The sequence below is a fragment of the Crinia signifera genome, chromosome 8, assembly GCF_055691185.1.
Source record: "Crinia signifera chromosome 8, ASM5569118v1, whole genome shotgun sequence".
NCBI classification, from domain to species: domain Eukaryota; kingdom Metazoa; phylum Chordata; class Amphibia; order Anura; family Myobatrachidae; genus Crinia; species Crinia signifera.
The window spans coordinates 176,817,774-176,838,504 of NC_139224.1; the positions used below are offsets into that span (position 1 = coordinate 176,817,774).

Below are 20,731 nucleotides of genomic sequence, written 5' to 3' on the forward strand. Positions count from 1 at the left end.
TGGAGGATAATGTTCAGTTGTTGCGTCACTCCCGATCTCCTGTCTATAGTGACGAGACGCGGTGGGATAATGTTCAGTTGTTGCGTCACTCCCGATCTCCTGCCTATAGTGACGAGACGCGGTGGGATAGTATTCAGTTGTTGCGTCACTCCCGATCTCCTGCCTATAGTGACGAGACGCGGTGGGATAGTATTCAGTTGTTGCGTCACTCCCGATCTCCTGCCTATAGTGACGAGGCGCGGTGGGATAATATTCAGTTGTTGCGTCACTCCCGATCTCCTGTCTATAGTGACGAGGCGCGGTTGGATAATGTTCAGTTGTTGCGTCACTCCCGATCTCCTGCCTATAGTGACGAGGCGCGGTGGGATAGTGTTCAGTTGTTACGTCACTCCCGATCTCCTGTCTATAGTGACGAGGCGCGGTGGGATAATATTCAGTTGTTGCGTCACTCCCGATCTCCTGTCTATAGTGACGAGGCGCGGTTGGATAATGTTCAGTTGTTGCGTCACTCCCGATCTCCTGCCTATAGTGACGAGGCGCGGTGGGATAGTGTTCAGTTGTTACGTCACTCCCGATCTCCTGTCTATAGTGACGAGGCGCGGTGGGATAATATTCAGTTGTTGCGTCACTCCCGATCTCCTGTCTATAGTGACGAGGCGCGGTGGGATAATGTTCAGTTGTTACGTCACTCCCGATCTCCTGTCTATAGTGACGAGACGCGGTGGGATAATATTCAGTTGCGTCACTCCCGATCTCCTGTCTATAGTGACGAGGCGCGGTGGGATAATGTTCAGTTACGTCACTCCCGATCTCCCGTCTATAGTGACGAGGCGCGGTGGGATAGTATTCAGTTGTTGCGTCACTCCCGATCTCCTGTCTATAGTGACGAGACGCGGTGGGATAGTATTCAGTTGTTACGTCACTCCCGATCTCCTGTCTATAGTGACGAGACGCGGTGGGATAGTATTCAGTTGTTACGTCACTCCCGATCTCCCGTCTATAGTGACGAGACGCGGTGGGATAATATTCAGTTGTTGCGTCACTCCCGATCTCCCGTCTATAGTGACGAGACGCGTTGGGATAGTATTCAGTTGTTACGTCACTCCCGATCTCCCGTCTATAGTGACGAGACGCGGTGGGATAGTATTCAGTTGTTACGTCACTCCCGATCTCCCGTCTATAGTGACGAGACGCGGTGGGATAGTATTCAGTTGTTACGTCACTCCCGATCTCCCGTCTATAGTGACGAGACGCGGTGGGATAGTATTCAGTTGTTACGTCACTCCCGATCTCCCGTCTATAGTGACGAGACGCGGTGGGATAATGTTCAGTTGTTACGTCACTCCCGATCTCCCGTCTATAGTGACGAGACGCGGTGGGATAATATTCAGTTGTTGCGTCACTCCCGATCTCCCGTCTATAGTGACGAGGCGCGGTGGGATAATATTCAGTTGTTACGTCACTCCCGATCTCCCGTCTATAGTGACGAGACGCGGTGGGATAATATTCAGTTGTTGTGTCACTCCCGATCTCCCGTCTATAGTGACGAGACGCGGTGGGATAATATTCAGTTGTTGCGTCACTCCCGATCTCCCGTCTATAGTGATGAGACGCGGTGGGATAATATTCAGTTACGTCACTCCCGATCTCCCGTCTATAGTGACGAGGCGCGGTGGGATAATGTTCAGTTGTTACGTCACTCCCGATCTCCCGTCTATAGTGACGAGGCGCGGTGGGATAATATTCAGTTACGTCACTCCCGATCTCCCGTCTATAGTGACGAGGCGCGGTGGGATAGTGTTCAGTTGTTACGTCACTCCCGATCTCCCGTCTATAGTGACGAGGCGCGGTGGGATAGTATTCAGTTGTTACGTCACTCCCGATCTCCTGTCTATAGTGACGAGGCGCGGTGGGATAATATTCAGTTGCTTGGTCTAACGCGACCAGTCCAGTGTCAGTGCTGAGTTGGCTCCGTGTATTTTAGCTTGCCCCCCTGGGGTAGTAACAATTAAATAGTGGGTGCCCACTGATGGGGGAGAACAAATGATTTCTGCCCAGGGGAATAGCTCTGGTCACAGGGGGAAAGGAGTTGCCTAAATCTGGGACTCCAACTGCTTCGTCATCTGGACATATAGGCACTATACAAATACACGCACACACGCGTGAATATACACGCACAACCAGTACCGAGATTTCTGTTCAGATGATTGACTGGTAATGACTGTAGCATAATACCCCTTTCACACCAGAAATGCGGAGACCAACCCGGGAATTAAAATTCCAGGGACATGCCTATGAAGCAGGAAGAACCCGGGTCGGCACCTTTCACAATGAACCCAGATTACCCTGTATTTCTGTGAGAATATCATTGAATGGAGATAAGGTGATTAGGGAGAGGGGTAAAGGGTGACATTGCAGGCTGTCAGGGGTGAAATAGCTCTGTTGGGGTCAGTGGTGCCACAGAACATGCACTGTGCCTCTGGCTGTCTGTGAGCGTCCACAACAACAGGAAGTTGCCCTACTAGCCAATCGGCATTAGCAGAGGCAACACGGGAAGGAGCAACATGTCGCTGCACCTTTCACACCAGCCAGTAGTCCGGGAAGGAGGGACATGTCCCTGCACCTTTCACACCAGCCAGTAGTCCAGGAAGGAGGGACATGTCCCTGCACCTTTCACACCAGCCAGTAGTCCGGGAAGGACCTGGGAGCAACCCTGCTACCCAGCAGGGTTGAAATGCCGGCAAATATACCTGGGAATTTGCCGGCGATTGTCGCTGTATCCCCAATTCAGCCGGCGATTGTCGCTGTATCCCCAATTCAGCCGGCGATTGTCGCTGTATCCCCAATTCAGCCATATTCCATATGGTGAGATTCTCTTTATTTTTTTATTGATCCTCTTATGGTTAAATGTTGTGTTGTACCAGAATGGCTCATAGCATCCACCCACATGGCACGTTCTGCCTGGCACCCTATGGAGGTGCCATGGAAGACGGGATGTTGGGCAGTACTGTATATGGTGGAGATTAGTGCAGCTCCTAGAAGGCACCTCCCCCAGGACTGGACCTAGATGTAGAACCGGTAGTCCGGAGAGCGTGTTCTATTGAATGAATATCTACGTGATGTAGACAAGTGCCGGGGCGATACAGTGTGGCTCTTCGTGAAGCTATAAAGCAGGGAGAGGGCACTGATGGATCATTTGGTAACAATCGCTTGCTGGAAGGCGCTAACCGTTCCAAAAGAGATAATCTCAGACTGCTGGGTGGGACATATGATGAACTGCGGGTGTTAGGAAGGTCCATGAAATCCACTGTGTCCTGTCATGAATATGGAAGAGGTTGCAGAGATGCACCTCGACCGGGGGGGCCCCAAAACGGCAACACAAGGGACTTGACAGTGCTCACCAGGGAACAGCGAAAGAGAGGCAACCCATGGTACAAACTATTATACACCCGTTTCTCATGGCCCCTGATGTGTCTGGACTAGTATACTTGGCAGGAGGCCCATGCACCTAGATATTAAGGGGGGGGGGGGGCGGCGGCAGCTGCTGCCGGTAAACCTCCAATCACAGAGCAGAACGCAGCCCAGCGCTTGCCAGGATCTGGAACGCAATAACCGGACAGTGGAGCAATGGTGGAATGTTATTGAGGGATGTACACTTGGTATCTGATGGACGTGTTGGTGATTGCCGGGAGAACGTCTGATGCCAGTGTACAGTAACCCATGGAGGTGGTGGCGCTATGCTGTGGGGCAGTGCCAGCTGGCTTGGTATGGGGTCACTAGCTGTAATGCATGATCACATTAACTCTTGAGACAGAGTTGTTCTCCATAACTCTGCTCCAGATTGTGACCGTTCTATGTGGTCAGGGCGATAGTGCCAGCTGTCATGTGTACAGGGAGATGCTGGACTTGTACCCAGAATATTCCGGAGCTCGGATCTACTAGCCAGCTCCGATCGTAACCCCACTGAGAGCCTCCTGGGGTGTATTGTAGAGACGGGGATGTTCTCGGCCAACTGTTACTGTACAGTGTGTAAGGCGGAATGGTGAAACATACTGCCCCCTGCTGTGTGGGAGCTTGTGGTCAGCCTGTGGTAGTGGCTGCGCGTGGCGGTCAGCCTGTGGTAGTGGCTGCGCGTGGCGGTCAGCCTGTGGTAGTGGCTGCGCGTGGCGGTCAGCCTGTGGTAGTGGCTGCGCGTGGCGGTCAGCCTGTGGTAGTGGCTGCGCGTGGCGGTCAGCCTGTGGTAGTGGATGCGCGTGGCGGTCAGCCTGTGGTAGTGGCTGCGCGTGGCGGTCAGCCTGTGGTAGTGGCTGCGCGTGGCGGTCAGCCTGTGGTAGTGGCTGCGCGTGGCGGTCAGCCTGTGGTAGTGGCTGCGCGTGGCGGTCAGCCTGTGGTAGTGGCTGCGCGTGGCGGTCAGCCTGTGGTAGTGGTCAGCCTGTGGTAGTGGCTGGGCGTGGCGGTCAGCCTGTGGTAGTGGCTGCTCGCGGGCTCCTGTGTTCTGGTCATGCTCACTGCCATGTGTACCCCCTACAAGCCGATCAGTGTATACCCTGCACTAGGCGGCATTACATACGGGCTCCTGTGTTCTGGTCATGCTCGCTGCCGTATGTACACTGTGTGTATACCCTGCGCTAGGCGGCATTACGTACGGGCTCCTGTGTTCTGGTCATGCTCGCTGCCGTATGTACACTGTGTATACCCTGCGCTAGGCGGCATTACGTACGGGCTCCTGTGTTCTGGTCATGCTCGCTGCCGTATGTACACTGTGTGTATACCCTGCGCTAGGCGGCATTACGTACGGGCTCCTGTGTTCTGGTCATGCTCGCTGCCGTATGTACACTGTGTATACCCTGCGCTAGGCGGCATTACGTACGGGCTCCTGTGTTCTGGTCATGCTCGCTGCCGTATGTACACTGTGTATACCCTGCGCTAGGCGGCATTACGTACGGGCTCCTGTGTTCTGGTCATGCTCGCTGCCGTATGTACATTTTGTGTATACCCTGCGCTATACCCTGCGCTAGGCGGCATTACGTACGGGCTCCTGTGTTCTGGTCATGCTCGCTGCCGTATGTACACTGTGTATACCCTGCGCTAGGCGGCATTACATCCTGGCTCCTGTGTTCTGGTCATGCTCGCTGCCGTATATACACTGTGTGTATTCTACGCTCCCCAGTGACCTACCCACATATTTGTGGCTGTTTCTTCCCGCTGTTTGCCGCCAGTATAATGGGGACATTTGTACTAATGCTGACACTCATTATTGTTCCTTCTTTTATTTCAGTGAAAGAATTCCTAGCCAAAGCCAAAGAAGATTTTTTACGAAAATGGGAAAGTCCGCCCCAGGTGAGGGTTCCAGCTGTGTAGTACTAGAATGACCCCCTGTAGCGTGTTCTCATAGGAGCATTACATTAATCCTCCAGTATTATCATATGAATGTATTGAATTTCTCTGTTGGGCGCCATCTTGTGGCTGTCAGCGGAAAACCATTGAATTATCCTCAGAGGTGACTATATACTGTAGCTGGTGCTGATGTCAGTATATATAGAGCTGGCGCTGCTTCCCTGTGCCAGGCGGTGCTGATGTCAGTATATATAGCTGGTGCTGATGTCAGTATATATAGCTGGCGCTGCTTCCCTGTGCCAGGCGGTGCTGATGCCTGTATATATAGCTGGTGCTGCTTCCCTGTGCTAGGCGGTGCTGATGCCTGTGTATATAGCTGGCGCTGCTTCCCTGTGCCAGGCGGTGCTGATGTCTGTATATATAGCTGGTGCTGCTTCCCTGTGCCAGGCGGTGCTGATGCCTGTATATATAGCTGGCGCTGCTTCCCTGTGCCAGGCGGTGCTGATGCCTGTGTATATAGCTGGCGCTGCTTCCCTGTGCTAGGCGGTGCTGATGTCTGTATATATAGCTGGTGCTGCTTCCCTGTGCCAGGCGGTGCTGATGCCTGTATATATAGCTGGCGCTGCTTCCCTGTGCCAGGCGGTGCTGATGCCTGTGTATATAGCTGGCGCTGCTTCCCTGTGCCAGGCGGTGCTGATGTCTGTGTATATATAGCTGGTGCTGCTTCCCTGTGCCAGGCGGTGCTGATGTCAGTATATATAGCTGGTGCTGATGTCAGTATATATAGCTGGCGCTGCTTCCCTGTGCCAGGCGGTGCTGATGTCAGTATATATAGCTGGTGCTGCTTCCCTGTGCCAGGCGGTGCTGATGTCAGTATATATAGCTGGTGCTGCTTCCCTGTGCCAGGCGGTGCTGATGTCTGTATATATAGCTGGTGCTGCTTCCCTGTGCCAGGCGGTGCTGATGCCTGTATATATAGCTGGCGCTGCTTCCCTGTGCCAGGCGGTGCTGATGTCTGTATATATAGCTGGCGCTGCTTCCCTGTGCCAGGCGGTGCTGATGTCAGTGTATATAGCTGGTGCTGCTTCCCTGTGCCAGGCGGTGCTGATGTCAGTGTATATATAGCTGGTGCTGCTTCCCTGTGCCAGGTGGTCCTGATGCCTGTATATATAGCTGGTGCTGCTTCCCTGTGCCAGGTGGTCCTGATGTCAGTGTATATATAGCTGGTGCTGCTTCCCTGTGCCAGGCGGTGCTGATGTCAGTGTATATATAGCTGGTGCTGATGCCTGTATATATAGCTGGCGCTGCTTCCCTGTGCCAGGCGGTGCTGATACCTGTATATATTGCTGGCGCTGCTTCCCTGTGCCAGGCGGTACTGATCTCTGCCTGTAGCTTGCACCACTCCCCTGTGCCAGGCGGTACTGATCTCTGCCCATAGCTGAGTGACTGACCTTCTCTCCCCCACAGAACACAGCCGGCTTAGATGACTTTGAGAGGATAAAGACGCTGGGGACGGGCTCATTTGGCAGAGTGATGCTGGTGAAGCATAAAGGCGCTGATCAGTATTATGCCATGAAGATCCTGGACAAACAGAAGGTGCGTTACGGTTCTACACCCCCAATGCAGCCTGCAGGTCCCAGGGGCGAGACTGTCACTGAGGCGCAGACTAGGAATGCCAATCCCGGGAATCGGGATTGAAATAATGCTCAATCCCGAGATTGGCATCCCTACATATACTTACTTGGAGGAGCAGGGCGGGCAGCAGCGTTGCTGCGGATCTGTGAGGAGGCGGCAGTCGGTGGGTGTGACGGGAGCAGGAGGCAATTGGGCGCTTGGAGAGCTGAGGAGAGCTTATCGGGAGGCGGAGGGTTCCGGCGTTGGAGATACGGACTGCGCAGTGTGACCTATGACCAAGTCACGCAGGGGTGGGGAACAGCCGGGCAGTGTGAGTGGGTGCTCAGATGCCGGCTGGCATTAGACTGCAGTCTGATCCCGAAATCCATTTTGAGGCCAAATCCGGGATCCCGCTGATCCTGATCCCAGGATTGGCCACCCTAGCGCAGACTGAGAATTATAGTAAGAGGCGTGGCTATAATGACCAATCAGAGTCTGCCATGCAGTTCTATAGGAGCGTATCAGATGGAGGCCGTACGAGTGGTTATTCTTCTATACGTCTAGGTCGGCCATTGTTACGTATGCTGTAATTATGTCTGTCTGCTCTCCAGGTGGTAAAACTGAAACAGATAGAGCACACGCTCAACGAAAAGAGGATATTACAGGCCGTCAACTTCCCCTTCCTGGTTAGGTTGGAATATTCCTTCAAGGTAATTAATGCTGCTGCTGCTTGTGTGATGTCAGAGATGCTGTAGTAATGCTCTTCAATGAGGGGGGTGGCGGCTTCTGGTGGTGTGGGTGGGTCATCAGTGTGATGTCTCAGTGGCGGGAGTAATTAGTTTCAATGGGGGGGGGGGTCAGTGTGATGTGGGGGGGTCACTGATGTCTGACTTGCTGGAGGAATGTGTGAGCTTTCTGTGAGTTTATTAATCCGGGACATTAGTATTTAGCCGGCCAGTCTGTGGTACATTGTAGTGCTTGCGGCACTTATTTCACATCGTACGCACTACAACACCCAGCAGATGGACAGCTGCCCATGCATAGATCTGCGGTAGGGAGGCAGTGCCCCCCTGAGCCTGGCAGAGGGATATTCCCAGCCGGTAACCATCAGCTGCCCTGGGTGCTACATGACGCGCTGCCTTATAGATGCAGATCCAGGCTACGTTACCAGGAGCGCGGAGCCTAACCCAGTGACTACTGCTCTCGGCAGTATATAGTGGCCACTCCTGTACATCTGATAGGCCGCTCTAACTGGCTGAGCCACGCCCACTACACCATGATAGCATCACAGAGCCACTCCTGTACATCTGATAGGCTGCTCTAACTGGCTGTGAGCCACGCCCACTACACATGATAGCATCACAGAGCCACTCCTGTACATCTGATAGGCCGCTCTAACTGGCTGTGAGCCACGCCCACTACACCATGACAGCTGATGGTAGTATCACAGATGTGGCTGGTCCTGTATCTGCCGCTGGTGTCCCCGCTGTGCACTCAGCCCTACTGCTGTTCTCTGTGCGCGTTCCTGTAGTGGAGCAGACACATGTACACCACTTCCTTCCTGCCTACGTATCACAGAGCGGCTGACACCCCCGGCTGAGGTCTGTGGTTATTGTGACATGTAGCTGGTGGTTCTCTTCCATGTAGTCTCATGACATTTGCAGTTAATCATCAAAAAAAGGAATTTATAGTGTTTTTTTTTTTATTTTAACTGTAAAGAAATGAAATAGTAAAAGTAATGTCTGTGGCCACAATCCGGGATATAGATATTCCACGAATCAATATAGCGGAGGATCCATCTCTTATGCTGTGTACACACGGGGGAGATATATTGCTCAGTTTCTACTTTACATCAGCGACCAGAGATGGTCGCTGATGAAAAAGAAACTGCCGGGGGAGCATGTTCCTGCGACCAGCGATCACCACAGGGGCAAAAACGGGAGCGTGCACCCAGCGATATATCGCCGGTGCACACTCCCATTGCGGGCAATATGGTCGCTCAGCAACCATATTTCCAGCGATTTTGCACAAAATCGCCCCTGTGTGTACGCACCTTCAGTCTCGCTGCTGCTGTGGGACTAATGGACAACCTGTGATCCTGGTCTGTCTCAGAGGTGCCTCTCCCCACTACTGCTGCACACTACCGTTCCCAGTCGGCGTTCGTGTGGATGGTAAAGCATGAAGTCCCCAAAAAAATCATGAACTCCCGCCAACTTTTGCCATGTGGTCCTATTGACTGTATGTAGACATTGTAATCCGTCAGATACCGTAATCCTGCGCTGGTGATGTACCGAGTGAGATATGGGGGGGGGAGGGCATAATCCACAATTATGTTTACTTATGCTTCTATGGGTTCTCATACTTGGTGGTTAATGTGGTGGTGCACCCTTGAGCGTTAAAAGGTGCATTTTTGACAAAAAAAAGAAACACACTTTTTTTTTTGGGTGGGGGGGGGGGGAAGCACTCTTGTTTAAAAAAAACTGATATTTCTATTACTGTGTGATCTGGCTAATGTAATGTATGTAGTGTAGCTGATCCATCAGGAGGTGACAGAAGCCTGCAGCCTACTAGCTGCACCACGGCAGTATTACACCGATAGATCTGTGCGTTCCAGGCTTGTATGACCCTTGCACCACCTCATTGTTCCTCCTTTTCTCCCTACAGGACAATTCAAATTTATACATGATTATGGAATATGTACCTGGGGGCGAGATGTTCTCACACCTAAGACGGATCGGGAGGTTCAGGTCAGTAGCGCCTCCGTTCTACGCTGTTCACCGCCAGGTCAGTAGTGATATTGTAATGCTGTGTGCAGTCTGCATGTCCGATCACTGCTCAAAGATCACGGTCCGCCATGTCTGGGCTGAGCCTCCTGTCATCACAGTGGGCTGCTCGGCTCTCTGCTGGCTCTGGCCACCTCAGATCACATTCTGGTACTGAGCCTAGCATCCTGACATCCACGTGGGCTGCTTGGGTGGCTCTGACCACGTCTGGTGGCTTCTCTCTGATCTCTGTCTGGTACTGAGCCTAGCGTCCTGACATCCACGTGGGCTGCACGGCTGGCTCTGACCACGTCTGGTGGCTTCTCTGGGATCTCTGTCTGGTACTGAGCGTAGCGTCCTGACATCCACGTGGGCTGCTCGGCTGGCTCTGACCATGTCTGGTGGCTTCTCTGGGATCTCTGTCCGGTACTGTGTAGCGTCCTGACATCCACGTGGGCTGCTCGGCTGGCTCTGACCACGTCTGGTGGCTTCTCTGGGATCTCTGTCTGGTACTGAGCGTAGCGTCCTGACATCCACGTGGGCTGCTCGGCTGGCTCTGACCACGTCTGGTGGCTTCTCTGGGATCTCTGTCCGGTACTGAGCGTAGCGTCCTGACATCCACGTGGGCTGCTTGGCTGGCTCTGACCACGTCTGGTGGCTTCTCTCGGATCTCTGTCCGGTACTGAGCGTAGCGTCCTGACATCCACGTGGGCTGCTCGGCTGGCTCTGACCACGTCTGGTGGCTTCTCTAGGATCTCTGTCCGGTACTGAGCGTAGCGTCCTGACATCCACGTGGGCTGCACGGCTGGCTCTGACCACGTCTGGTAGCTTCTCTGGGATCTCTGTCTGGTACTGAGCGTAGCGTCCTGACATCCACGTGGGCTGCTCGGCTGGCTCTGACCATGTCTGGTGGCTTCTCTGGGATCTCTGTCCGGTACTGAGTGTAGCGTCCTGACATCCACGTGGGCTGCTCGGCTGGCTCTGACCATGTCTGGTGGCTTCTCTGGGATCTCTGTCCGGTACTGAGTGTAGCGTCCTGACATCCACGTGGGCTGCTCGGCTGGCTCTGACCACGTCTGGTGGCTTCTCTCGGATCTCTGTCCTGTACTGAGCGTAGCATCCTGACATCCACGTGGGCTGCTCGGCTGGCTCTGACCACGTCTGGTGGCTTCTCTGGGATCTCTGTCCGGTACTGAGCGTAGCGTCCTGACATCCACGTGGGCTGCTCGGCTGCGTCTGACCACGTCTGGTGGCTTCTCTGGGATCTCTGTCCGGTACTGTGTAGCGCCCTGACATCCACGTGGGCTGCTTGGCTGGCTCTGACCACGTCTGGTGGCTTCTCTCGGATCTCTGTCCTGTACTGAGCATAGCGTCCTGACATCCACGTGGGCTGCTCGGCTGGCTCTGACCACGTCTGGTGGCTTCTCTGGGATCTCTGTCCGGTACTGAGCGTAGCGTCCTGACATCCACGTGGGCTGCACGGCTGGCTCTGACCACGTCTGGTGGCTTCTCTGGGATCTCTGTCTGGTACTGAGCGTAGCGTCCTGACATCCACGTGGGCTGCTCGGCTGGCTCTGACCACGTCTGGTGGCTTCTCTGGGATCTCTGTCCGGTACTGTGTAGCGTCCTGACATCCACGTGGGCTGCTCGGCTGCGTCTGACCACGTCTGGTGGCTTATCTCGGATCTCTGTCCGGTACTGAGCGTAGCGTCCTGACATCCACGTGGGCTGCTCGGCTGGCTCTGACCACGTCTGGTGGCTTCTCGGATCTCTGTCCGGTACTGAGCGTAGCGCCCTGACATCCACGTGGGCTGCTCGGCTGGCTCTGACCACGTCTGGTGGCTTCTCTCGGATCTCTGTCTGGTACTGAGCGTAGCGTCCTGACATCCACGTGGGCTGCTCGGCTGGCTCTGACCACGTCTGATCGCTGCTCCCATGTTTATAATGCTGTCTGTCTGTAGCTGGGCGTTTGTTCTAGTTGCTCTGTTACTAGCGGTGTCTGTCTTATTTCTTTACAGTGAGCCCCACGCGAGGTTCTACGCAGCGCAGATCGTTTTAACATTTGAGTACCTCCATTCGCTAGACCTCATCTACAGAGATCTCAAACCAGAAAATCTTTTAATTGACCAACAAGGCTACATTCAGGTGAGTGGCGGTCGTGTACCGCTGGCAGACACGTGATGACCTTTCACCTCTACAGGAAGCTGCTTTTTACTGTCATGATATAACGTTATTATACCCTTTACAGGTCTCGTTGTTAGATTGTTTGTGAAGAGATTGCCAGCTTTGATGCCAGGGTACTTGTTTCCTAGCACGGCCACATATCTTATGGATCGTGTACCTTTAGTTAAGGTACACGATCCATAAGATGGACCCGATTTCCTTTGAAATCAGGTCCATTTGGCCAGCTAGGACAAAATATCGGGGGCATCGCTTCGGTCGGGACCGTTAACAATGGTCCCGACGCGACCGACGCGATGCCCGCGATTTCCCCATAGGGTTCAATGTTAAAAAATATTTTAACATTGAAATCGTGTCGGGAAAGGTAAAATATCGGGGGCATCGCGTCGGTCGGGACCATTAACATAGGTCCCGACGCGATGCCCCCGATTTTTACATAGGCTTCAATGTTATAAGATTTTTTAACATTGAAATCCTGAAAAAATGTGAAATGGGCCAATATGACCCATTTCACATTTTAGATGTCCCAGTCGTCACCCCACGATAGACGCCAACCCGAAGCGTGGCGAGCGCAGCGAGCCCGCGAGGGGCGGCGGTGCGCGTCCTCCGACCTTTTCATTCCCCTACTATCCACGTCGGCGTGGAGTTGAGAATAGAATAGTGTGGCGAGCGCAGCGAGCCACCGAGCCCGAAGCGTGGCGAGCGCAGCGAGCCCCGCGAGGGGACGCGGATACCTTCACAGTTATACGCGTCCCCTCGCGGGCTTCACAGGTGTCCGTGGCGACGCGGACACCTGTGAAGTCCGCGAAGGGACGCGTTTACCTGTGAAGGTATCCGCGTCCCCTCGCGGGGCTCACTGCGCTCGCCACGCTTCGGGCTCGCTGCGCTCGCCACACTATTCTATTCTCAACTCCACGCCGACGTGGATAGTAGGGGAATGAAAAGGTCGGAGGACGCGCACCGCCGCCCCTCGCGGGCTCGCTGCGCTCGCCACGCTTCGGGTTGGCGTCTATCGTGGGGTGGGGTGTACGCCGTGACATTTGGGGGGGGGTTGGGAATATTTTACATTGAATCCAATGTAAAATCGGGTCCCAGGGACCCGATTTACATTCAATTAAAAAAAAAAATCGGGTCCAAAATCGGTCGCGACGATCGCATCGCATGCGATGCGATCGACCCGATTTTTCCGACACGACCACCCCGATGTAAATCGGGGTGGCCGTGCTAGGAAACAAGTACCGATGCCAGTTACATCATGAAAGCAGACGGCGCTGGCAGCAAGACCCAATGTCTCAGGACGTCAGGATTATACTTATAGGCCTATTACATGCTGCACCCACTGTAGCATTGTTATACCGCAGCCCAGATTGGTCACACCATAACCGATTACGGGGAGATGTACTCAGCCCTTGAGAGTGATAAAGGAGAGCGAGAGTGTGAACCTGCCCATCTGCTCCTAACTGCCATGTTACAGGCGGTGGGGTAGATGTAGTATTAACACTTCCTGTTTAGTCTAACGAGGCGGTGTAGGGCATCGCCACCTTGCTACTGTCCGCACTTTTCGTTTTCGTTTACAACCAGCGGCTCCGACTCACTTGGAGGAGAAGCGGTATCCGTGCACATAACGTACTCTGATAACTTCTGCCCCAATATTTTATGTGTGTGTTTGTCAACATTAAGATCAATACACCAGGGTTCGTTACATCATTATATACCAAACAGACAAAAATACGATCATAAGACATGAAAGTTTCCATCCATTACCTTGTGAGAGGGGACTCCCCTACTCCCAATTCCTTAGGGTCAAACATATAACTTCTGACCGTGGAGAATTCGATAAGATGGAACAGAAAATCCAATGTGGATACAATATATCAGATTTACATTAGCAAAACAAAATGCTAAAAGATTGGACACATTGTCATAGTAAAATGGAAAAAACAGCCAGTACAGTCAATACGGATGGTAGTAAGATTGTTCCGTGGTTAAACCGCTATACACCAGAGAGTCCAGCCATCAAGAGTCCAAGTCGGCCAAAAATTGGTGTCCAATGGTAAATACCAGAACTATTAGGATCAAAACTAATGCCTAGCTATAAACATGGCAAAAATCTAAGACTCCTCGTTAGACTAGATATAACAGGCATGAATAAAAGCCAAACAGCTTTTTTTTAACAAGGGACCTTGGATGTTATAGATGGATGTTATAGATGTTTGGGGTGTGTAACATGCAGATCCTTAAGTATCAGCAAATCACCCACATACAGGCAAACCTATACCAATTAAACATGCAGTACCATGTAGTGTACCTAATGACATGCCCATGCGGACTGGTGTATGTCGGTAAGACACAGCGTCAGTTCAGAGAACGTATGGCCCAGCACCGCAGTGCCGTCAGGCAAGCACTACAAGCAGGAACAAGTGGACAGCCTGTCGCCGGACTGTGCCAGAGCGTAGCTAGAATGAGATCCCTTGTTATAGATCACGTACCAAACAAGTTAAGAGGTGGTAATAGGGGAAAATACTATTACAAGTAGAAAGCAAATGGATCTATACACTTGGTACGGTCTCCCCAAGGGGCCTAAACGATTCACTAGGTTTCCAATGCTATTTATAGTGACCCAGGCCGGCTATTATATCATGTATTTGCTCATATTGATGGTTGCAAATAAGATTGGGTCGTGTACTAAATAGTAAGACTGCCGAAATTGTATGGTATGTTTTTTACCTTACATAAGACATTAGGGGTGAGATTTAATAGGATGAGAGATTCAGAAAGTGAGAGATTTGGTGAGAAATCTCCAGTTTTTTTAAAGCGGCAAATCATTTACACTGCAAAACCAGTGTGATTTTGCAGTGTAAATTCCAGTATTCTGGTTTGCAATGGCGTGCAAGTGCTTTATTACCTCTGAGGAAATAGGAGGGGCTACAGTTGTGTCATGAGAAAACATGTCGGCAGACTGTGATTGGCTATCTTTTCAGATATGGGTGTGGTCATTGTTATATGGATGTCTCTTTCACTATCATTCATATGGTGTACTGGGTTCTCAATACATTGGGGAAGAAGAGGTCTTCCGCAGGAGACAGGCACATAGAACTCTTTACAGAGGATGTACTGGCTCCTCCCCTCTACTTCCTGCTCCACATCCTCAGTTAAGAAAAATGTGCCCTCAGAGAGGCTTCACTTACAGAGCTGCACTTCAGACCGCAGCTCAGGCACAGCGCCCCAAAAGCCCTCAGCATGACTGGCTACACCCACCATGAGATCTACTCACGGTGGGGGCATGCTGTCGTTTTTCAGCCAGGTTTGGGAGGATTCCTGCATCTTTCCATGGGTCATCGCTCTTATTTAGCACAGCTACAAGCTGGAGTTCAACAGGTTGCCGCCGCACAGATTCTTTCAGTCTGGACTGCGGCAAGGGATCAGCTGGTCCTCAGGCAAGCTGTACAGAAGCTGCAGGACTCCCAGGTTATAATACCTGTTCCGGAACAGGGCAAAGGGTATTACTCCACCCTGTTCGTAGTACCGAAGCCGGACGGCTCAGTGAGACCCATCCACAACCTGAAATCCTAGAACCACTTTTTGAGGGTATTCTAGTTCAGGATGGAGTCTCTGAGGTTGGTTATGTCCGGCCTCTAAGAAGGGGAGTTCCTAGCGTCCTTGGACGTGAAGGACGCATACCTTCACATTCCCATATGGCAACCGCACCAGGCTTACCTCAGGTTCGCAATCAGAAACAAGCCTTTCCAGTTCCAAGCCTTGCCTTTCGGCCTGTCCACGGCTCAAGGTGATGGCAGAAATGATGTCCTTGCTAAGGGCTCAAGGGGTAAATGTTATCCCATACCTGGACTATCTGCTGATAAAGGCGAGAACAGAGGAACTGTTGAGAGCGGTTATTACCACCACAATGCAGGTACTGTCTTTGCACGGGTGGATTTTGAACCTGCAAAAGTCCTCACTGACCCCATCCAGGCGTCTCCGGTTCTTGGGGATGACTCTGGATACATTGGAACAGAAAGTGTTCCTGCCGGAGGAAAAGATGGTAGCCATTCAACTGCTGGTAGTGGCAGTCCGTACACCGGTTCTGGTGTCAGTCCATCAGTGCATCCAACTAATGGGAAAAATGGTGGTCTCCTTCGAGGCGCTCCAGTTCGGGAGGTACCACTCCCGGACTTTCCAGTTGGATCTTTTGGCCAAATGGTCAGGTTGCCACCTTCAGATGCAGAGGCGGATGGATACGTCTGTTGGCCCAGGCAAGGCTCTCCTTGCAATGGTGGCTTCACCCGCAAAACCTCTTGGCGGCAGACATTTTGGTATCCGGGATTGGGTCCTTCTGATGAGTCTCCTCAGCTGGGGAGCAGTGACACAGGGAAGACATTTTCAGGGAAAATAGTCTCTGTGGGAGTCCAAACTTCACATCAACTGTTTGGAACTCCGAGCTGTCTATTATGCGCGCCTGCAGGCTAGCCCCCTTGTTGCAGAGCGTCTGACTTACCGGTTCCACCTTCTGTGAAGGCTCATTCCACGAGAGCGGTGGGCGCATCCTGGGCGGCTGCTCAGGGTGTCGGCTCTGCAATTATGCAGGGCTGCTGCTTGGTCGGCTCAACACACTTTTTTGTAAAGTTTTACAAATTTGACGCCCTGGCCAAAGAGGATACCCAGTTTGGGCAGGTGGTGCTGCAGTCTACGCACGTACCCCCCTTTCTGGAAGCTTTGGGACATCCCCAATGTATTGAGAACCCAGTATACCATATGAATGATAGTGAAAATAGGATTGTAATACCTACCGGTAAATCCTTTTCACAAAGTTCATATGGTATACTGGGAACCCGCATCTGTGCGGAGTTCTACAGCATCTGGTTGCCACTTCAAGGGGTGACGTATTTTGGCTTGTTGCCTATGTTGTCACTTAGATTATGTTTTCTTGTAGTGTTCTACAATTTACCAGATATAAATGTTTAAGGGTGTGCTGGTATGAATCTCACCACACTCACATATACTTTTATCCTTACCTTATATACGTTCATTCTCCTCGGGCACAGTTTTTCCTTAATGGAGGATGTGGAGGAGAAAGTAGAGGGGAGGAGCCAGTACACCCACAGGAAGTAGAGGGGAGGAGCCAGTACACCCACAGGAAGTAGAGGGGAGGAGCCAGTACACCCACTGTAAAGAGTTCTATGTGCCTGTGACCTCTTCTTCCTCAATGTATGAGAACCCAGTATACCATATGAACTTTGTGAAAAGGATTTACCGGAAGGTATTAAAATCCTATTTTTATGTCTGTGCTCTGTTCATTTTATATCTATTACAGAGCTATAAATGTCTATTTTGTATAATTTTTTTTGAACATCCAATAAGGCTCCTTTATACCTATTTGGTACAGGACCTCTATTCAGAATTACTTTTCTCCTTCATACTTCATGGCAGCCATTACATTGGGTTCATCCCTTTCTCTCTCTCAATTAGACAGGTAGTTTTTTCCCCTAGGACCAGACTCCTCCTCTTCCATATCCTATATAACTGAGCACCTCCCCTCTGACCATAGTCTTTTTTCCTGTCTCCTCTATCTGTAAACAGGTAGTTAGGTTAGCTAGTCTAAGGAGACAAATTCTTATACCTGGCAGTGTGGGGATGGCGGTGCCTTGCCCTTTATATATCCGGGCCGGCGGCATGGATACAGCTCCAAAATGTATGGGTTGGCGGCGCCTATAACCCTGTGGAGAAATAAGCAGTATGGCTTTGTGGACTCACCGCTGACTTATGTCCGTATAGCGGTGGCGGGACGCTCGTGGTGCGGTCCGGAGCGGAGGGAGAGGCGTCAGCAGCAGCATGTCAGCGAGGTTACAGGTCCCGGCGTGTGTCTGGCTATTAGGAGCAGCGGAAGTGACGTGCGGCTTCCGGTGCTCGCGCACGTGTGTGCGTTCCACGAGCGGCCGCGTGCGTTCCAGATACCGGAAGTGCCGGTATTTATAGCTCCTGGTCGGTGTAACAGGCGCTGCTGCTGTCTGACTCAGAGAAGTCAGTGTGCAAGGTATACGGAGCGCTGCACATTATGGAGGATGCCTCTCCCAAGCCGAATGTACCGCTGCCCAGGTAAGTCCTCTGTGAGGACTGGTCCTGTTACCTTTTTGCTGAGGTTAGGAAAGTTAGTTAGTTCTTTCTTTTTGTCGTTTTAGTGTGCCTGTAATTGCAAAAAAGAAATCAGCCAAGAAAAGAGTGGCTAAAATATGCCCTGAATGTGACAAGTCATTTATTGGGGAGGATGTTTTGTGTAGAAACTGTTTGCAGAAAAAGGAAACCGCTTCAGTATCTAATCAAATCGCTGAACTGAGAGAATGGATGGATGTGTCTAAGAAAGAATATTCTGGCAACAAGAGGTCTAGGTCTCAGACCAGTTTAGATCTGGAGGATGATGGTGGTTCCGTTGTTTTAGGTTCCGATGATGATAATGATGATGGTGGTTCTACTGCTGAGTCAGGGGAAATCACTGAAGAAGAACGGTTATTTGATCTAGGTTTAGTAGAAGTAGTATTAACTCCTTCCCGCCGCAGCCTGTTTTTGCCTTCCTGACAGAGCCCTTTTTTTCAAATCTGACAGGTATCACTTAAGTGGGGATAACTTTTTTTTGCTTTTACTTATCCCAGTGATTTTTAGATTGTTTTCTCGTGACACATTGTACTTCAAGTTAGTGGTAAATTTGGGTCGATACAGTCTGTGTTTTTTTGTGAAAAATACCAAAATGTCGTAAAAAAATGGAAAATTTAGCAATTTTCAAAATGTTAAATTTTCTGCTTGTGAGACAAATAATCATACCACTCAAAATAGTTAATAACTTACATAGACCATATGTCTACTTTATGTTTCCATCATTATTTCAACATCCTTTTTTTGGACACTAGGAGGCTTTAAATATGAATAGCAAATTCTCAAATTTTTAAGAAAATTTCAAACACTGATTTTTTTAGGGACCAGTTAAGTTCTGATGTGACTTTGAGGGACTTGTATGTGAGACACCCCCATAAATGATGCCATTTCAAAAACTGCACCCCTCACAGTATTCAAAACAGCATTTTGGAAGTTTGTTAACCCTTTAGGTGTTTCACAGGAATTAAAACAAAGTGTAGGTGAAATTTCAAAATTTCATTTTTTTTTGCAGATTTGCAATTTTAATACATTTTTCTAAGGAACACAGTAGATTTTACTAGAGAAATGTGACTAAAAATTGATTCCCCCAATTCTTTTGTTTTCATAAATATCCTATATGTGGCCCTAGTGTGCACGTTGACCAAACTACAGGCTTCATAATAGAAGGAGCACCTACTTGATTTTGGAGCCTCCTTTTTATGAGATTATTTTTTAGGCACCATGTAGGTTTCTAGGCACCATAAGATGCTAAAAGTTAGGAACCCCCCCACAAGTGACCCCATTTTGCAAACTACACCCCTCAGGGAATTCATCTAGGGGTATAGTGTACATTTCAAACCCCCAGGGGTTTCACCAATTTTGATACAACTGGGCTGTGCAAATGAAAAATTAAATTTTTTACACAAAAATGCAGTTCTGGCTCAAAATTTGTCATTTTCACAAGGAATGAAGGAGACAAAGCACCCCAAAATCTGTGCCCCAATTTCTCCCGAGTACGGCAATGCCTCACATGTGACCAAAAAATACCATTTGGGTGCATGGCAGGACTCAGAAGGGAAGGAGTGATTTTTGGATTTTGCAGCTCAGATTCTGGTGGAATGTTGGTGGGTGCTATGTCGCATTAGCAAGACCCCCGAAGCACCAATACAGTGGAAACCCCCCACAAGTGACCCCATTTTGCAAACTACACCCCTCAGGGAATTCATCTAGGGGTATAGTGTACATTTCAAACCCCCAGGGGTTTCACCAATTTTGATACAACTGGGCTGTGCAAATGAAAAATTTATTTTTTTACACAAAAATGCAGTTCTGGCTCCAAATTTTTAATTTTCACAAGGAATGAAGGAGACAAAGCACCCCAAAATCTGTGCCCCAATTTCTCCCGAGTACGGCAATGCCTCACATGTGACCAAAAAATACCATTTGGGTGCATGGCAGGACTCAGAAGGGAAGGAGTGATTTTTGGATTTTGCAGCTCAGATTCTGGTGGAATGTTGGTGGGTGCTATGTCGCATTAGCAAGACCCCCGAAGCACCAATACAGTGGAAACCCCCCACAAGTGACCCCATTTTGCAAACTACACCCCTCAGGGAATTCATCTAGGGGTATAGTGTACATTTCAAACCCCCAGGGCTTTCACCAATTTTGATACAACTGGGCTGTGCAAATGAAAAATTACATTTTTTACACAAAAATGCAGTTCTGGCTCCAAATTTTTCATTTTCACAAGGAATGAAGGAGACAAAGCACCCCAAAATCTGTGCCCCAATTGCTCCCGAGTATGGCAATGCCTCATATGTGACCAAAAAATACCAGTTGGGTGCATGGCAGGACTCAGAAGGGAAGGAGTGATTTTTGGATTTTGCAGCTCAGATTCTGGTGGAATGAATGGTGGGTGCTATGTGGCATTAGCAAGACCCCCGAAGCACGGTGAAATGATGAACCTAATAATCCATAGATGTGTGGTATATTTTAAAACACTCCTTTATACATAGGCCGGGTTTGTCGGGGCAAGTTTCACAGTGGAAAATAGTATCCTTTCTTATTCCCTTTTTATAGCAAACTTTGCACCTTTTTTGTGTCCTGCCCTTTCTTGCAGTGGAGGGGATTTCGTTAGGAAAATGCTGCCCTGGTACAATACGGGGGCCAGTACTAGAAGTACTGGGGCCCTCTGCCTGCTGGTTCCCAAATAT

The 20,731-nt window shown here is 50.5% G+C and overlaps 1 protein-coding gene across 3 annotated transcripts in view; it reads left to right on the forward strand.

The window, feature by feature from the left end:
- Positions 1-20,731, forward strand: part of PRKACB (protein kinase cAMP-activated catalytic subunit beta) — a 61,641-nt gene that overhangs the window by 21,750 nt on the left and 19,160 nt on the right. For all 3 annotated transcript variants that reach the window (XM_083157859.1, XM_083157858.1, XM_083157860.1), the window contains exons 2-6: positions 5,279-5,340; positions 6,805-6,933; positions 7,563-7,661; positions 9,616-9,698; positions 11,732-11,858. In XM_083157859.1, coding sequence (XP_083013985.1) covers positions 5,279-5,340; positions 6,805-6,933; positions 7,563-7,661; positions 9,616-9,698; positions 11,732-11,858 — 500 coding nt within the window. The remainder of the gene's footprint in view (positions 1-5,278; positions 5,341-6,804; positions 6,934-7,562; positions 7,662-9,615; positions 9,699-11,731; positions 11,859-20,731) is intronic.